The 17,670-nt window shown below is 39.0% G+C and overlaps 1 protein-coding gene across 4 annotated transcripts in view; it reads right to left on the bottom strand.

The window, feature by feature from the left end:
• Positions 1-3,601: 3,601 nt before the first annotated feature.
• The window catches only part of mafgb (v-maf avian musculoaponeurotic fibrosarcoma oncogene homolog Gb), a 30,449-nt gene continuing 16,380 nt past the window's right edge, over positions 3,602-17,670 (bottom strand). For 3 of the 4 annotated variants that reach the window (XM_032564171.1, XM_032564172.1, XM_032564173.1), the window contains exons 2-3: positions 11,773-11,838; positions 3,602-11,677 (exon numbers count right to left, since the gene is read on the bottom strand). In XM_032564171.1, the coding sequence (XP_032420062.1) occupies positions 11,195-11,677; positions 11,773-11,808 (519 nt within the window). In that variant the 5' untranslated portion in view covers positions 11,809-11,838 and the 3' untranslated portion in view covers positions 3,602-11,194. Of the gene's footprint in view, positions 11,678-11,772; positions 11,839-11,948; positions 13,274-17,670 lie in introns of those variants that run through there. The other variant, XM_032564170.1, reaches the window with a different exon arrangement.

Genomic DNA, 17,670 nt, shown 5'->3' with positions numbered 1-17,670 from the left:
TACGCCTCAATTTCTCATCTGTGGAACAATAAAGAATATTTCTATTCTATTCTATTTTGCAGTATATTAGACACAGTCTCAGAGCTCGCACCGTTCTTATAGGAGTGGATGGGTTCGTTTTCCTTCACCAGAAAAATAAACCACTGGTACATCATAATTTTTTTTATAAAAAAGTTACTGAATTGAACAAAACTCCTAAGCTAGCAATAAAAGTTACGTCAATGTCTTCACTCTCAGAACGTCTAACTTCTCATTGTTTGAAGTGTTATATTGTTCTGGGTAAGTGACTTTTTCAGTATTCTGCTCCATTATTGTCTTGACAATGTCTTACACCTCAAGGAACTGGTATTTCTGAACACTTTTATGTTGGCATGAAGGCCTCAGAAATAAAGAGATCCTTTTAAATGTGTGCTTGTTTACGGTTTAAGTTGAAATTGTGTCAAAACCCATGCATGTGGTGCTGCCTTTTATGACAGAGATTTTTCACCGCAGTGAGTTAGTTAAAGGTGAAATACAAAAGTTGTACCTCTTGTGATTCTCACTGAATTAAAAGTTTTCAGGTAGTTCTAAAAACAACTGGATTGCTCTCAGACCTTCTTTTAAACACAGTTGAGAGTCACAAAACTTTGCAGTTAAATATAAAGTGCACAAAATAATTAAGATTTTTTTTTTTATGTATTATGGCCACCTAATGTGAGAATACAAAGAAATAATGAAATATTTGACATTAATGACATGCTTTAAATCATAATTTGTGATTTATGAAACTCCCCCTCGGTGTCCATCCATCCATCTGTGGGGCAGCAGAAGGGGTTCATTCGGTTTACCGTTCATGCAAGAACTGCAGCTGCTGGGGTCAGCCATCCAAAGCAAGGGGCAGCTCAAAATAAATAAAGCATGAAAACTTTTCAGAAAACAGAAGCGGATACTGTTAACCTGCCAAGTTGGAGAACCTGATCTTAATTTGCTCCCTGCTATAGGCTCGATTGCCTACATATAGCATTCAAGTTATTCTAAACTATTTAACTTCCAATTCTGAACAGCGAAAGATGGATTTCTGGTCATGTTACGTTTTTAATGTCAGATATTCACAAGCCAGGAGAAAACTATGCTTTAATTTACAAATCTTATCTTTTTCAAATTAGTCACAATATTAAACTATACTAGCCACATTGAGTTGTGATAAAAATTGCGAAAGCGTTTTAGAAAGCCTCAGTGAAGATTTTAAAGACTGCGAGACACTTTGACTCATCATGGTGTTTCTGACTGACTCATTACAGCAGGAGAAACAGCTTTTGTTGTGCAATTACTGCAAGGAAACAGCAGTTCTGGTATGTTGTCACTCTTCTGAATTGTGACTCTGCAATATTTTAATGGCTTTAACAAGAATTTCCATGTAACTCTAGGATGGTCACTCTACTGTAACTACCAGAACAGCTATTTTAAACCTCAATTAATTAATATTATAAGTGTATAATGATGTTTAATTTAGCTATAACTAACCAATGTTTTTCAAAAAAAAAAAAGAAAATGACACCAATATTAATTGTTTTAGTTTAATAAACAAAGTTTAATTATTCATTAAGATTTTTACCAAACATCAACATCAAACAGTGTTGTAGCGTATATACAAAAGTTGCTTGTATATATGACAAGTGACTTGTAATTGACAAATTCTTTTGTCAATTATAAGAAATCTAACAAAAATACAAAAATACCTTAATATCTCAATTTCTGTCTTCATTTATATATTTTTAAGATGAAAGATGCGTTTTTAAACTACGAGGGAGAGTAGAGATAATTTTTGACAGACAGCTGTCAACCTTCCCTCCTGCAGGCCTTCTGTTTTCATCTTGCCTACGAAAATTGGAATAGACTAGCAAAATTTCCTGTGTCCTACACGGGTTAAAAAATATTGTATTTAATTTATCTTTTGCAAACTAAATCTGCTTTTCTTTATTAGAATTTACACAGTTTTAGGAAAATAATTGTGTTTATACCTGATAAAGTAATTAAACATGCAAATTGCATAGCGGTCAAAATGACTGCCATGGTTGTTTTAATGTTCTAGTTTGTCTAATTAGCAGAAAAATCAAATGTTAGGAAAATATTTGCATTTAAATGTTAGATAAAAACAAAATGGCTGGAAAAAATAAAGCAAAAAACAAAAAATATCTATACTTACCAAGTCTTTCTGGGATATAACTTTGTACATATGCAGAACTGTAATAGGTGCCATCAATTTCAAGGAGCTGGCATGTCTGGATTGGTCACCAGGGGGCATAAGTGCTGGCAACATGAGTGGATCACTGGTGTAACAGATAGTTGCTGGAGTCTGAGGCTCAGCCAAGAGAGTGAGTGAAGGTCACTAGACAAAAAAAGATGCCTTGTAGATGCATTGCACCGCATTATGAGCACCTGACAGAGTTTGACAGGAGCCACATTGTGGGTTTGCATTAGGCTGAAGGGTTACATTGAGTAATTGCATCCATCCTTGTGAAAAGCCCAACAGTGAACCTGGTCAGGTGTTTCCACTTATTGTTTTGACTGTTAGACAGTCCTGCAATGTTGCTCTTCTCATAACATCACTAATTTAAGACACAGCAACTGCTTGCAAAATAAATCATTTACATATATTATACCTTGTTTGCAAAAGCAGATATACTGTTTGACTTCTTCAACATTTAGTTAAAAACTTCAATAAATTTTGTCTGGATCTAATGTGAAAAATCCTAACATATAGTAATGCTTAATTATGAAGTAAACTTGAAAGGATGCATCATCTGTTTCCACCTGTCCATGTAGAGTCAACAGAGGGCTGATGCCTGTCTCCAGCAGTCATTGGGTCGCCACTCCATCACCAAAATAGTAATAGTAGCAACTTAGTGCTCAGTACTAAGTAGTATTAGTCAGACCACTACTGCACAAAGACAAGATACATTTTAAATGTTTTTGGGCGTGATGTTTGATATTTAGGCTGTTCGTTTTTATTGGTATTTATGCTGATATTTCACAAACTGATTGTGCTATAAAATGAAAAATACATAATACTTCTCGTATAAAGGAAACAGGTCTACCAGCTGTCACCATGCAGCTGCATATATGAGTTTCATATTTATTTACAAATAAAACTGTGACGAATTCAGAATTCAGCCCCCTTTTCTCCGACAGCTTTATTTAGGAGCAACACAACACTTGACATGGTGTCATCCTCCAGCAGAACAATGGTCCTGAAAAGGCAACCACAGCTATAATAGAACAATTCAGATTAAAACATATTGATATGCTAGAATGACCTAGTCAAAGACCAGACCTAAACCTGATTGAGGATGAGATTTGAGAAGCGTTGTTCACAGACGCTTCCTATATAATCTGACTGAACTTGTTCTAGTTAATAAAGCAGGTAGAGACATACGGTCCAAAGCCTTGCAGCTGTAAATACTGCAAAATTTCGTTCTACAAAGCATTGATTCACTTTTCAGATTAGTATTTTTAGAAAGATTATGAAAACCATACCAGAGTTGTTTTCCATTTCCCTGCTATGCACTACTTCCACAACCGACTCCATGTTGTGGACATCTGCAGGACACAAACACTGTAATGCATTTTAAAACATGTTTATTGGTCATATACAAAATAAAGTAAGCTGTTTATCAACAAACGTACAGTATATACATCAATAAGATGCGTCGGACTGATGATGAAACAGTTCACTTTCATTATTACCAATACCTTGTCATCATATCTATCTACAAATTGCAAAGAAAAAGAAAAGTACAATAATTTAGTTGGAGATAAATACTTACAAAGACTGTCACATTTGAAGGTTTTTTTCCCATAGAAAGTACCGTTGTACCGCAGAATAATTTATTACACCCCATACAGAAATATTACAAAACACAGAGCTTCTCATCACAAGGGCTTTTCTGAATACATTACGCCATATTCACACAAACTCACTACTTCTGTATAGCTTTAAACATACCACCGTATACTTTTGGAGACATTGAAACATCCCGGCTCCAATGAGCAACCTCGCTTAACCATAGATGGGTGATGAATAGGAAAAGAAGCTGATATCAAGGCTAAATAAGTGAATGTGTTAAAAAAAAGTCAAGAAAAAGAAGAAGAAGTTTTGGTTGGACATTGTACAAGTGATGATGTGGGGCAGCGGGGAGGAAGACACAGCAGCAGATGAGGTAAGTCAGGAGGCTAAACAAACATCGTTATTGATGAAAAAGCCAAACAAACGATCAAAGGAATCCTCGGTTCATTTACTTTTATCGATCTGGATTTTGCGGTGGGTGAAAGGGCTTTTAGAGTCCAGTGGCGTGATTCAGTAGGCAGGAAAAACATCTGAACGAGTGCTCGCTGATTGGCCAAGCAGCGAGATAAGGAGTTAATGATTCCAGAAGAAATGGATGTTTTGAGGAAGGGCTTGGTAGGCCGCCGATTTGACTCTGGCTGCCTTCTTTGAAAGGAGGCCAGAGCGAGCGAGGCGGTTTAGGAGTGTTATCAGATGTGTCTCCACCGCCTCTTTTCAGCTTCTGTAAATTATTTATGGGTTCAAGTATGAGCGGTTTTTCTGGTTAGCGATGAAATGCCTTATCGTAAGAAGGTTGTGACCTCTGTACATGCAGCGGAAAGCAAGGCTGGCGTGTCTCACAGCTCGTAAACTCCGTTACGAAAAGAAACCACGCCGCCTGCTCTGCTCGTACGGCTGAAGGTCGGCGCTGTCAGCTGACCGCGTCTGTTGTGGGGAAATCAGGATTAAACCTCTGTTTGACACCATTGATCAAAGAGGCCACACACTGCTTCCCTAGAAATCCACATCTGGAAGACAACATGTTTTATCGTCCCCAGGAGAAGCTCCAGTACAATTATTGGCACCCATGGTAAATGTGTGTAAAAAGCCATATTATAAGATGTAATGTTAGTGATTTTTGGGGATCATTTATGGGTTTTTTTTTCACCTCCTCTACCGTTCCCTCTTCCTTCCTTGTCTAGCCTTGTTTGCCACAGTTTCAGTTACTCCCTGATTGGTTTATTTGGTGTTAGGGCAACAGATCCAATATCTGTGTCATTCCTTAGACACCGGAAGTAAAGGACGCGTGCAAACTGTGAATTTAACAAAAAATTCTTTATCTGTAAAAAAAAAATGCAAATACAAAAATGACGATAAATCAGTTTTACAATTCCTTTTTTTAAAACAAAAAAGTTAAACAGCCTACACGGTCAAAAACTGTATTGCGCCGTGTCTACGCAATCCGTCAATGTTTTTTTAATACAATATACGGCCCGACAGGAAGTAAGCCTTTCAAAATAAAACTACATTTCAGAATAAAAATGGCCTGAACAAATATCGATCTTCTTAACTAAATATGATAAAATAAAAAGACAAACCACTCACCAAATAACTTAAATATTTCCTATTTATGGCTCTAACATTTGGGTTTGGATCAAATGTTTCAGATAATTAAATAAATGTAATCAAACAAAACAACCTGGACTATGTAGCTAACAAGCTAACAAGAGGTTGTGTCCTGCGTGGTGTAAGCATGAACGGTCTCGGTTGACCAACAGCTTCTCAATGACTTAAGACTGGACTTTGACTAGGCCACTTCAAAACATTGACTTGGTTGGTTTTGAACTGTTCAGAGGTGGACTTGCTGGTGTGCTTTGGTTTTGGGTTTTATAAAGCTTTCCAGACAGGGAAATGTCAAAGACTTTGTTTCAAATCTGGTCTTTAAGTTTTCTGTCTTATTTCGGAGTAAGATATGCTTCTTTTTGAGACCTTGAGATCGGTTTATTTAAGTACTTTTCTGCTTTTACACGTCCGGCAGTAATCGGCCCTGCCTGTGGCTAGTTAAATTGGGTGCAAATACTTTTTTACAGCACAGAGAATTTATTCTCCAACTGTAGTCTTGGACAGGTAGCCCTTTTCTACTAAACATTTTCTGACTTATAGACATGTCTTCCCTTTTTAAATGGCATGTTTTCTTGTCTTTCCCATTTTGAAGCATAAGAAAAGTCACATCATGTTTATGACCCAAGGTAACAGGAAGTCGGTGATTACCAGAGGAAGTTCCTTTAATTAAGGTACTCAGATCAAAGGTTGGGTTTTTAAAAATGAGATTAGATCATTGTTGTTTTTCCTTTCACATATTTTTACCAGTGGTGCCAATAGATGTGAAAGGAGCCACGTGTCAAAGCTTATTTTATGTCATCCTCTCATTTGGAAAGAAATTAAAGAGATTTTATCATCGCAAATGTCACAGTTAACTTTTAGGAAAAACTGAGAAGACGCCACAACACTTTAAGCCGCAATTAAACAAAGACAAACCCACATCGGTTTTCATTATCGCTTACAAAATGCTTTTTAACCTCGTCACATCACATTGCACCTGCAATTATAAAACAAACAACTAGACAAAAAAAAAAGAACACAGGCATGATAGCATCACTCCTCCTCTGAGGCAGGAGTTTTAATTTTACCCTACACCATTTGCATAATAAGTTTTGGTTCAACACATTCATGCTTGTACAGACCGGATCCTTCACAAGCTGACGACAGCGCAGAGTGGGATGAAACGCAGGCTGACAGAGGCACAGACAGCAGTAAACTCTCCAGTGGAAAACAGAAATCTCTAGGTTTAACAGAAAAACAATGGAAGACATCAGATTGACAGAGAGAAAATAGGTTGTCACTGATTGAGCTGATGTATACTAGTGATTTTTTTTTCCAATGAAAATTCAAGTATATTGAAATCTGGTTGTAGCTCGATTCCTCTGAATAGGTTACAGTTCAATTCAATAAAACTTGGAGCCGTTTTGGCACAGAGTAAATTGTTAAAAACTGTTAAAATTCTGTAGAAACTGCTTCGTTTTTGCTCACCGTTTAAATTAAATTTACAATATATTCTTAATGGTGGTGCCGTGCTTGCTAACCTTTCTGCAGGGAGTAGTAGCAGTTCAGATAAAAGGACGCATCATTGTTAGAAACGCACCAACCAATTAGTCGCTTTCTCCCTCACTCTGTTATTTGGTTGTTAAAAAAATGGGAGAAAATAGTTTTTCTTGTTTGTTAAATGCATCAACACTTAAAAATCAGCACCTTTTCGGAGGACCGTAACTCTATTAAGACCAAACAGGTTTTCTCATTACCTTTCTGATAAGAGTTGGGGACATACAGTATATGCTTTAGCGAATGACTAACCCTTTTGTTTTCTGTGAACTCAATGTTACAGATCATGTTATGTTATGTTACAGTTAAAAAAATCCCTCCAAATCAGCAAAAACAAAACACACACACAAATCTCCTCAAAATTTTTAACACAAATTTGAAACTGAGGCCTGATCGGTGCATCTCTAATATTTAGTACTGGTTATAATCGTTTAAGTTGTTTTCATTTCATTATAATATCAGAGTGGAATTGCTTGAGACACTTGATGCACTTTTTGGGTCTAGCAATCATCAGAGAAAGGTTAGAGACAAATTATTTGAATAATGAATGAGAATAATCTACAAATCCCTTAAATTTGCTTTTTTTTTCCCTATAAACCCATTTGAGTCTTTATGCTTTCCAGTCCTGACAAAACAAATCAAAACAAAACAACAGCTTACAATTAGCAAGTAGGAACACAAAAATATTTTAAATTGGATTTGGCCACTGAAGCCTGATGGTTTAAACTCAGTAAGTTGTTTGCATGACATTGAAAGAAATCTTTAAAACCAGGTTTAAAAGGTCAACCTCACCCTGACAGACAAACCATTAAATAGCATAATATAGTTTTTTTTTTAACTTTATAAAACACCGTATACACTTACAAATATCATTTAACTTCCCTGACACTTCCCGAAGATCTTCAGAAGCTAACACAAGAACAACATTAAATATACATAAAATATACAAAGAAAAACAGAGTGCCTTATTCACACAGTACAAAAATAACTTACTGAAGGAGTGAGTTTGATGCAGCCGGAGAGCCCCTATCACCAAGTTTCACTTTTCTGATAGTTTAACTTGAAGAGACAATATTATTAAAGCCTCTACTGTATTTTCATCCCAAAAGCAGCAGGACCTGAACATAGCAACTGGCCAAAAACACAAGCAGCCACAATGGCCTGCTCAGAAATCTGTTAAACAAGCGAACTTGTTCAAATTCACTCTTTGTAAGTGCAGTTCAACAAAGGTGGGAGCCGAACGACAGTGGGGCAAAGAGTACACGATCAGAGAAAGAGTGCAGATACACACAACGTCATCGTCCACGTTTGGGCTGAAATCTAAAACGGATCAAAATCATAACCAATGAAATAGCTAGTAGTCACCTCGTTACATACCTACACAGCACGCCACACGCTAGTCCACCGTTACACACATGTGCCTAATCACTAGAGGAAAAATAAACAAAGCTATTCAGTAGTTAAGCCACTTTTGGTACAATTGCAAAATAGAGAGATTACTGTATATCAAACGGATTTTGTGATACCTTTTTTTTCCTTTTTTTTTTTTACAAGTCGTTACAAACAATGCAAAGATAATTGTCTTTATAAAATTACAGACTCCACTATACATAAACTCTTTGAGTACAGAACACCACGGAGGACTACGCCTGGTAAAAGCCTGGGAGAAAAATAACAACCTGGTAGTTTGACTGGAAGAAAACAAAAAAGCTCATTCAACAAGTCAGCTGACCTCCTCAGATCTGACCATCCTGGTGAAAACTAAATAGGAGTAAGCCTGTTTTTAATTAACCTGACAGTCACGTTAATGAGCCTCATTAATATGTGATTTTGATGATGACAACAAATCTCAAACAGCGCACAGCAAACCAAAGTGCCAGCCACAATTACTGGTGTTCCTGGTAAAGATGTGTCAGCAAATTATTATGTGTCGACATCAACTTACTATGACACGATGGAAATTAGTATTTGATGTATTTCTTTATTAATTTTAAATAAATGAATCTAAATCTGAGAAAAAGCCTTCAAATAAACTCAACTTTTATTGCAGCAGAATAATCTCTTACTGGGACAAAACAAATCCTACTTGTAATTTGAGAGCATTCATCCAGTACAGAAAAAAAAACCCAACCTGTTAATAAATAATTGTTTTGAACGCCCAATGGGTCACAATTATTGATAACCTTGCTGTTGACACTTTGTACAACCCAGCTTTTGCCAATAGGACAGATTTTCTTTTCTCTTAGTCTTCTCTTCAAAAGATTACTGCTGGAAAGATCAATCTCACTTTAACCTTTCCAGTGGTTCCAGTTAAACTCCCATTTGGGTATTTTATTTGGGTATAAACTCCACATGTAGATGTAGAAAGTGTCCAATGGTTGCCATGGATACTTGGTGATCCAATGATGCCACTTTCGATGCACTTTTTTAAGAGTAAACCTTAAACGTGAAAGACTTATCGCATGTGGTGGCAACATTAGCATGGCTAATAGGAATGGATCTTCGTCACATCATTTTTATACCCAAAAACACAGAAATCTTTGAATTTCAAGTTAAAATTCCCCACAAAAAAAATTGAGGAGACTGGGCCATCTTGTTGAGTTTTATCCCCTCTCACTAATTCTTATAAGTTTGAGATTATGCTACTTCAACAAAAATTTGAAAATTTTCTTTGCACATTTTTACCAGGAGTGCCAATAAATGCGTCCCGACCTGTAAATACTGTTTGATTCTTGATTGGTCAGCATATATGGCATTAGGTACAGCTTTATATCTGCATTGAATCCTCAGCATCCTCCCTCAGTTCCTCTTGGCTTTCTTCTTGGTGCATATCATTATAAGACCAAGGCACTTGCCCTTCCAATCTTTTTCTGTATTGAACATATTTTTCTAGAAACTCTCACAAACCAAAGTTATTTTCACATTTTCTTCAACAGGATATTGTCCATTTGTCTCTTTCTATTTTTGTTAAGTACGAATCGCTCTGCAGCATCCTCGTCCTACTGACAAATCTTGGAAGTACAATATGTAATACTGGAAGCCACTTGCTCTTGAAAAAGGAAAACAGGAAGGAGAAAGAGCGAAAGACCATAGAAAAGAACACAGCTAACTAAACATAGCGATACCAGAACAAACACTCGCCACAGAATTTCACAGAATTCCTGATATATAACATTTCACACACAGAGAATACACCTTGGACCTCATGTGAATGACAACACGGTACAAAACAGTAGAAATACAGTTATCACCATCGTATATTATGGATTTTTCCATTAGTACTTTTCTGCAAAAGTTCTTGGGTGAAACAAGACCGGGCTTCGGCGCAGTCACTGAAATCAGCACGTCACTTTTTTTAAAAAATAATTATTTTTAGACATAGCTTGGGGTTTTCAACTGATGTACCTAATTTTTAATCAAAGATGCACCAAACCAACACGGTTAGAGATCTGAATTGCCAATTTATTACTTGATTGGCTCTGATTTGAAATCTGCAGGTAAAATACCAAAAACGCAGATTTTCGTCTCTATTTTTTAAATGCATCAAATCTATCAACTCCAACTATTTTCTATTAGTTGCATGAATTTGACTGCCTTTCAGGGGGTTTTAATAATCAGATAGAGGCTAGCTGTGATGCATAAATAGGGGTAAGTTTTTAATACTTTGATTTTAATCTGGATCCAAAAAGTCTATCAATGAACCTGCAGCAAAAAAAAAAAAAAAAAAATCGCAATCTTTCAAAACCAGAAATCATATTGCCAAGAAAAGCCTGATCGGTGCATCTCTGTTTCAGATTTCAACCTTTTTATTTAAACTCAACACTAAAAACTTGACATGATTCAAACGCAGCTCCCCCAGGTTTTTCTAGTGTTTTCCCAAAATGATCACTTTCAGATTTAAATACGTGACTCTAGATCAAGTTCTCCAATTCTCTGACATTCATAATCCACATTTTAGCCAAAGGGACTCTGTGTGTTCATCCAGTTCTGGACGATCAAACTCTGACCGGAAGCTTCTTTGTGAGCCAATAAACCGTCCTCTGCCTCCATCCTGTCCTTCATCTGCACTGATCTGAGACGGACGATGGGAACACGTCGGGGTGGTCTGGGTGGTGCCGCCCAGCTGCTGGGAGTCGGTGCAGGTGGAGGAGAGGGGGGCAATAGAGAGGCAGGCTTACTCTGATGCGGCTGAGCTCCATCCTGTCACACCCTCCTCCAGCCTTCTTCCCCTCAAGACCGCGCGTCCGTCTTTGACTTGACTATCGTGATGACGCTCGTCGCCGTTGCCACCTTCCCCGGTATGAGCGGGCCGATGACCGACGACGGCACCCCTCCGCCCCCACCGCCCCCGGCCCTCACCCCGACCCCGACTGTGGGGCTCCGCGCCACAGTCCTGGCGAAGGTCTGCAAGGCTTCGTACTTGGACCTCAGGGCGTCCAGTTCGATGCGCATGGACGCGTTCTCGTTGGCCAGTTTGTCCACCTCCTGCTGCAGCTGCGCCTTCTGCTTCTCCAGCTCCTCCTTCTGGGTGACCCGCTTGACCCGGCAGCTGGCGGCGTAGCCTCGGTTCTTCAGGGTGCGTCTCCTCTGTTTGAGCTGCAGGATCTCTTCCTTGGAGAGCCCCCGGAGGTGCTGGTTCAGCTCCCGCACGGACATGGTCACCAGCTCCTCGTCCGTGAGGCTGGTGCCATTTTCACCCGGCTCACGCTTCACCTGGAGGAAACACGAGGGCGGTGAAAAACCAGATCAAACCAAGCGCAACGCTGAGAACTGGGTGGGAAACACATGAAAACATTACTTTCGTTTACCTTTAAGGCTTTATTTCCTTTGTTAGTCGTCGTCATGCCACAAGAGCCTTGCTCTTCTGCGCAAACCTTTGGAGAACACAGGAGAGCATAAAGGGTAAGAAACATAAAACAAAAGAAACCACATTTTATCAACCTCCCCCCCATGGAATCAATATTTATCACAGATTAATACCCACCAGAGAAAAAGGAGATATTAAGCAAAACCGAGCATTCTGGCCCTGTTGTGAGAGCATGGCACAGACCTTTTGCATCTGTATAAGACTGCATGAGTGAAAGTGACAAACGCTTCTTAGAATTTCCCTGACTTCCTGTTTCCTTGTGGTTTCACTCACAGTGCCCACTACCTTTGTGCTCACAAGCTCTCATTGGCTGGCTGGAGGCCAATAACGATGAAACGAGCAAGAAACAAGAGGAAGTGGTGAAGTTTGTAGGAAGGACTCCAGAGGGAAGCTAACTGTTACAGTCCTGTTTAAATATAAAGACAGACCATCTCAAAAGATAAAGAGAGCAACACAGAGAAGTGTTCAAACCGCTCAAACATTATCGTGTGGAACAACAAAATGTAATGTTTTTAACTGGGATTTTATTTGATGGAGCAACACAACATGGTGCATAATTGAGCAACCAGCTGTTAAAGAGGCATGATTTTTAACTTTTTCTTTAACGACAAAACCGATGGCCCCTCTAAGAAAATGTTGCGGCTCTGTACTGAGCCCTCAGGATTTGAAACTGAAATGTTTGCTCATTTTTCTTTGCTAAACAGCTCAAGCTCAGTCAGACTGGATGGAGAGCATCTGTGAACATATATTTTCAAATTGTCCCACGTTTTCTCAATTGGATATAGGCCTGGACTTTGACTGGGCCACTCCAACACATGAAAACAGCAGAGTAGCTTTAGCTGTATGTTTAGGGTTCCATCCCAATCTGAAGTCTTTTGGAGCCCAAATAGGTTTTCATCATTGTCCTTTTAGTTATGGTTATCAATCATCCTCATCCAGGAAGCTTTTCTGGATGAGGATGATCCTCATCACATTTCTAGTGGGACACTGGAAATGTGTCCCAGAGCAGGATGCAGCCACTGCCATGTTTCACAGTGGGGGGGGTTTGTGTTCAGGGTTATGCTCAGTGCATTGATTTGGTCTCATCTGGCCTGAGAACCTTCTGCTACATATTTGCTCCAATTTGTGGAGTGCGTGACTATTTAATGTAGTTTTTTGCTTGTTAACTTTTTTGTCAGGCAAAAGTTTGAGTCGCTCGAGCTTCATTACGCTCTGTGACTCGAGCCGGTTGAAGCTACCGCTAACTAGCTGATCGTATACCCTTGCTAGTTAGCTAGCTTTCTGGCATCATGGCTAAGTGCAAATGTATTACCAGTTGACTGGACGATGTTCATTTTCTCCACTGAGTGACTTCTGCTGCCAACCATTAGGAGGCTAGATGCAAAAAAAGTTTCAAGCTAGGCACTATGGGGGTTAAGACTGTTGAGAGCCACATGCACAAACCCTGGTTCACAGTTATTGCTGTGATTTATATATTTCCCAGCTTCAGAGGGTACAAAATGCTGCTGCACGTCTTTTAACAGGTACACGAAAATTTGACCATATTTCCCCTATTTTAGTTTCCTTACACTGGTTGCCAGTACATTTTAGGATTCATTTTAAAATCCTTTTATTTGCTTTTAAAGCTCTTAATGGCCTCGCCCCTCCCTATCTGTCTGAGCTGTTACATTCTTACACACCGTCCTGTTCCCTCAGGTCAGCTGATCAGCTGCTTCTGAAGGTACCAACAACAAAGTGCAAGCTCAGAGGGGACCGTGCTTTTTCTGTGGCAGCTCCCAAGCTATGGAATGATCTTCCTTTGGGCATAAGACAGGCCTCTTCACTTGTTGTTTTTAAGTCCCTTCTTAAGACCCATCTTTTTTCTTTGGCTTTTGGCACAGTCTGAGAGGTTACACTTTGTTTAATTTGTTTTATTGTGTCTGTATGTATTTTATATTTCAGTCTTTTCTATTTTATAATCGCATTGTATTTTATGATTGTGTATAGCACTTTGGTCCTGTTGGTGTATAAAGTGCTTCATAAATAAAGTTGGTATGGTATGGTATGCTTGATTGTAATGCAGCAAGTTCCCCCAACCTTCCCTTTTAAATACATTTTTTTGTTATCTTAAATTTAATTCAAGGTGACATTAAAAATGTCTTAAATTCTGAAATTTGACTTGCTGAAACTTGCAGATCCCCTGGACCAGGTGGATGTATACCGAGATAAAATTAAAACTATAAGCTCATGCCACGCTTTTCAGATTTTTTATTTGTAAAAGCTTTTGAAAATCCTGCATGGTTTTCCTTCCACTATAAAATTAGGCACTACTTTGTGTGGCTCCATCACATAATAAAACATTAATGGGGTACACAAAAATTGTGAGGGGAAAAAAAAAATTACGATGGGGTGTGAATACCTCCGACACCTATGGCGGATTAAAAAAAAAAGAAGTAAAATCCCATCGGATGAAATAATATATTTGCTTTTGTCCCAAAGTGCAAACAAGGAACAAAAGGATGGAGACAGAAGAGTGAATCAGAGGTCAACAAAGAGCGAGCGTGGAAGTGCAACAGATGAGATCAGACCTTGGAGCTCAGTGTTCCAGTGAAGAGCGTCTCCACAGGCTCTCAATGACAAGCTTTGTGTGTGCGCTGGCCTCCTCTCATCTCTCAGTGTGTGCCTGAGATAAAGAGAGGCTATTGTTGTTGTTGCTGCTGCTGCAAGATCATCATGAGACCAGTCATGATGACTCAGCAGATTGCTGATCTCAACCCAACCTGCCCCTTGTCCCCTCTCCCAGCCTCCACACTCTGCTCTCTCCTCTGACACTTTATGTGGCGTCCACCCCCGCCTGCATGACTTTGATGACTGTTTAACACCTTTTTTTGAAATCGGACCAGTGGGCCAAAACAGCAGACGAGCCATGGAGAGGTTAGAGAGAGAGAGTAGAGTCAGGAAGATGGCCAAGTTGTACTCGATGAGCTGCTTAACAGATACAGGAGGCACCTGTCGTCAAAGCTTTAGCAGGACGTTCTGCTATCAAGGCATACCAAGGTTTTCAGAACGATAAAAAAAAGTTACGTCATATCGCCCTAAAGGTTTAAAACTGTCGTAATAAAGTCCCAGAGAAGCTGCTGCAATGAACTAAGTTTTCTCCAGCTGTCGGAGTTTAAAGTAAAGCAGCGCTGCTTCTCTGCTGCTACACAATGCTCAGTTCATGGATTTGGAAACAGCTTTAGTCATGCAAAAAAAAACTGACAGTGCTGTGGAAACGAAAGGAGTGCCACCTGTCACCTTTATTACGATAACGTTGTTTTATTACTACAGTTGCCAAGCTATGTGTGGCATGTCTTTCTAAGTAACGTTTTCAGTAAACGTTTTCTTACAAGAAATGGAGAGGTGTCATGAGGTTTACCCTTTCCAGCCAGTCATTAACTCTTTCAGCTCCTATCTGAGGTTTTAGTGGAAACACGGTCAATGAAGTGAAACGGATTGAAGCAATCCATTAAAATTGCTCTCCTGTTTAGGCCTGTCAATACAGGGTTTTAAAGTCATGTTGTTCAAAAATCTGCAGATTTTTCAAAACAGTTTTTTTATTATCTCCATTTTTATCACCAGAAAGTCAAGTTGGGACAGATTGTGGAAAAAGCTAAAAAGAAAAAAATCAATGTTTTGTAAACTATCTGTGTTAAAGATTGGGATTCTGCAGCAGGATCTTGATGGTAAAGCAAAAACTTTTTCAGGTCTTGAAGTTGGAATCGGGATCAACCAGCGTAACTTTAGTGACGTTGTTCAAATTAGAAGACAACACTAATTACTGCACTTCCAACAGCAGTAATTCCAGTTATAGTTGCTTTAAATGGCATAAATCAGTGAAAACTGCAGGTCCATCTGATAAACTGCTCTGAGGATTTATTCACGTTTCCATAAATGATGTGATGTTTTTTTTTCTTCTACAGGTAAAGGGAATCGCTACTGATAATAACAGAATCTCACAAAAAAAACAATAAACAAAAAAAACATTCAAAAATATCCCTTTAGGCAGCTGGCTGCTGTTTGGCTACCTGAGCAGAGAGCCTGACTAATTACTCAGCTAATATATTGTCGAAATATACCTGAAATATCCAAGATTATATTATATCTCACTATTCACACAATAGAATATTCGTCACAATCAGCACATTCACTTGAAAACTAAAATACTAAGTTTAGAGGAGTTTTATTTTATTTTCTTCCTAAATATATAAATCAAAATAAAATTTGCAATTACATTATTATAGATAATGGTTTATTGTTTTTGCATCAATAGTCAAGAAAACGTCATAATGTAAATGACATTAAATATAGGTATTTTTTTTACTTCCAACTAAAAACTCATATCATTCTATAACAGAAGAAAAAGTGAAATAACCAAAACTTGTTCATTAAAATTTAAGATGCTTTTAAATATTTATTTTTGATACAAAGCTTTGTACTTGTATATTATTTCTGTACTATTTGCTTGTGTATTTCTTATCAAAGCGCTACAGTGAGAATGTCACACAGGGCCATGCTTACAGTGAAAATAAAAGATTATTAAATCAAATAAACGAGCAAAGCTGCGAGTGTGAACAAAAAAAAAGCTCCTCCTTCAGAGGAAGCGATGGGTTTATACGACACGAGGCCACATGTCTTGTTACATCTTTATCCTTTTGTATCAAAAAGACACGGAGCCAATTGTGTGGCAGTGCGCCTCCCCCACAATGCACCTCTGTCTGTCTGTGAGGGTACCACAAATCCTACATTTATAAATAGCTGCAAAGAAAAAAAAAATTTAGCAGCTCATTAAGCGCACACGCACTAAATATGTCAAGGCACAGCAATTTTAAAAATTCTGTTTACGACTGCATGACACGTTTAAGGTTGTGGGAATAAAGCAAGCGCCGTAGGAGGCTTCATTCAATCCTCCTGCTTTTATTCTATTTATTTTGAAACAACTCAAACTTCCTCTTAACGAGTCGGGATAACTCAAGTAACACGTGGCGACTGTTTTCAACAACTGGAGGGCTTCCACATGTGCTGCTGCAGTCTGAAGTTTTACTGTGATGCAGCCTCCTGCAGCTGGAGGTGCATCTTCGCACAATAGCTGCATCAAAGGCAGGGAGGCTGAGGGTGGCTGCCGGTGGTGGAGGCGGTGAGAGAAGACAGTGGGGGGGGCTAAAAAGGAGGCCGATTTCCTGGCAAGCGCTGGTTTATTTCCCCTGTGTCGAACTCTCCCCCCCATGAACACCCAACACCCACCCTCCATCGACACAGAAACAAAAAGCCTGCTGCCAAGATCGTGCACATTATCCCGCCGCCATGCCTGCGGGGTCTAATAAAGCACACACGTGTAAAATGGTCGGCAGCGCTCAAACATGCAGTTTTAGCTTTTTGGAGAAGAAGCCGACAGACGTGGAGAAACTTTGAGTTCCTGCACCTCAGAGGTTCGACCCCTCATCTTGGCGTAATTAAAGTTACTTTTCAAAAGGATGTTTTAACGTGACAACAGAGTGTTGTTGCTTGGATCGGAACTGACTGTGGAGCTAAATCCTACTGTCACAGCCTTAACACAATACTGCCAGGAAGAAGAACAAAAAGCAGCTGGCACGATTCCCTCAGAGCCTGAGTGTCAACATCATAGAGTTAGCGATTACAAGAGGAGACACTGAGACAGCTTAAATATGCAGAACAATGGAGACAGGTGTGTTTGTAACGTTTCACCTGCCAACAGCTCAGGAGCACAGAGGGAATTTGTTTGAAAGGCAGTGGGTGGTGGGGCAAAATCACACCTGGAAATGGAAAAATATATTATTGAAATAAATTTAAATATAAAAAC

The sequence above is a fragment of the Xiphophorus hellerii genome, chromosome 5 (genome assembly GCF_003331165.1).
Source record: "Xiphophorus hellerii strain 12219 chromosome 5, Xiphophorus_hellerii-4.1, whole genome shotgun sequence".
In the NCBI taxonomy this organism is placed as follows: domain Eukaryota; kingdom Metazoa; phylum Chordata; class Actinopteri; order Cyprinodontiformes; family Poeciliidae; genus Xiphophorus; species Xiphophorus hellerii.
Note: the sequence above shows the minus strand (reverse complement) of the source record. Positions and strands in the feature narration are given on the sequence as shown.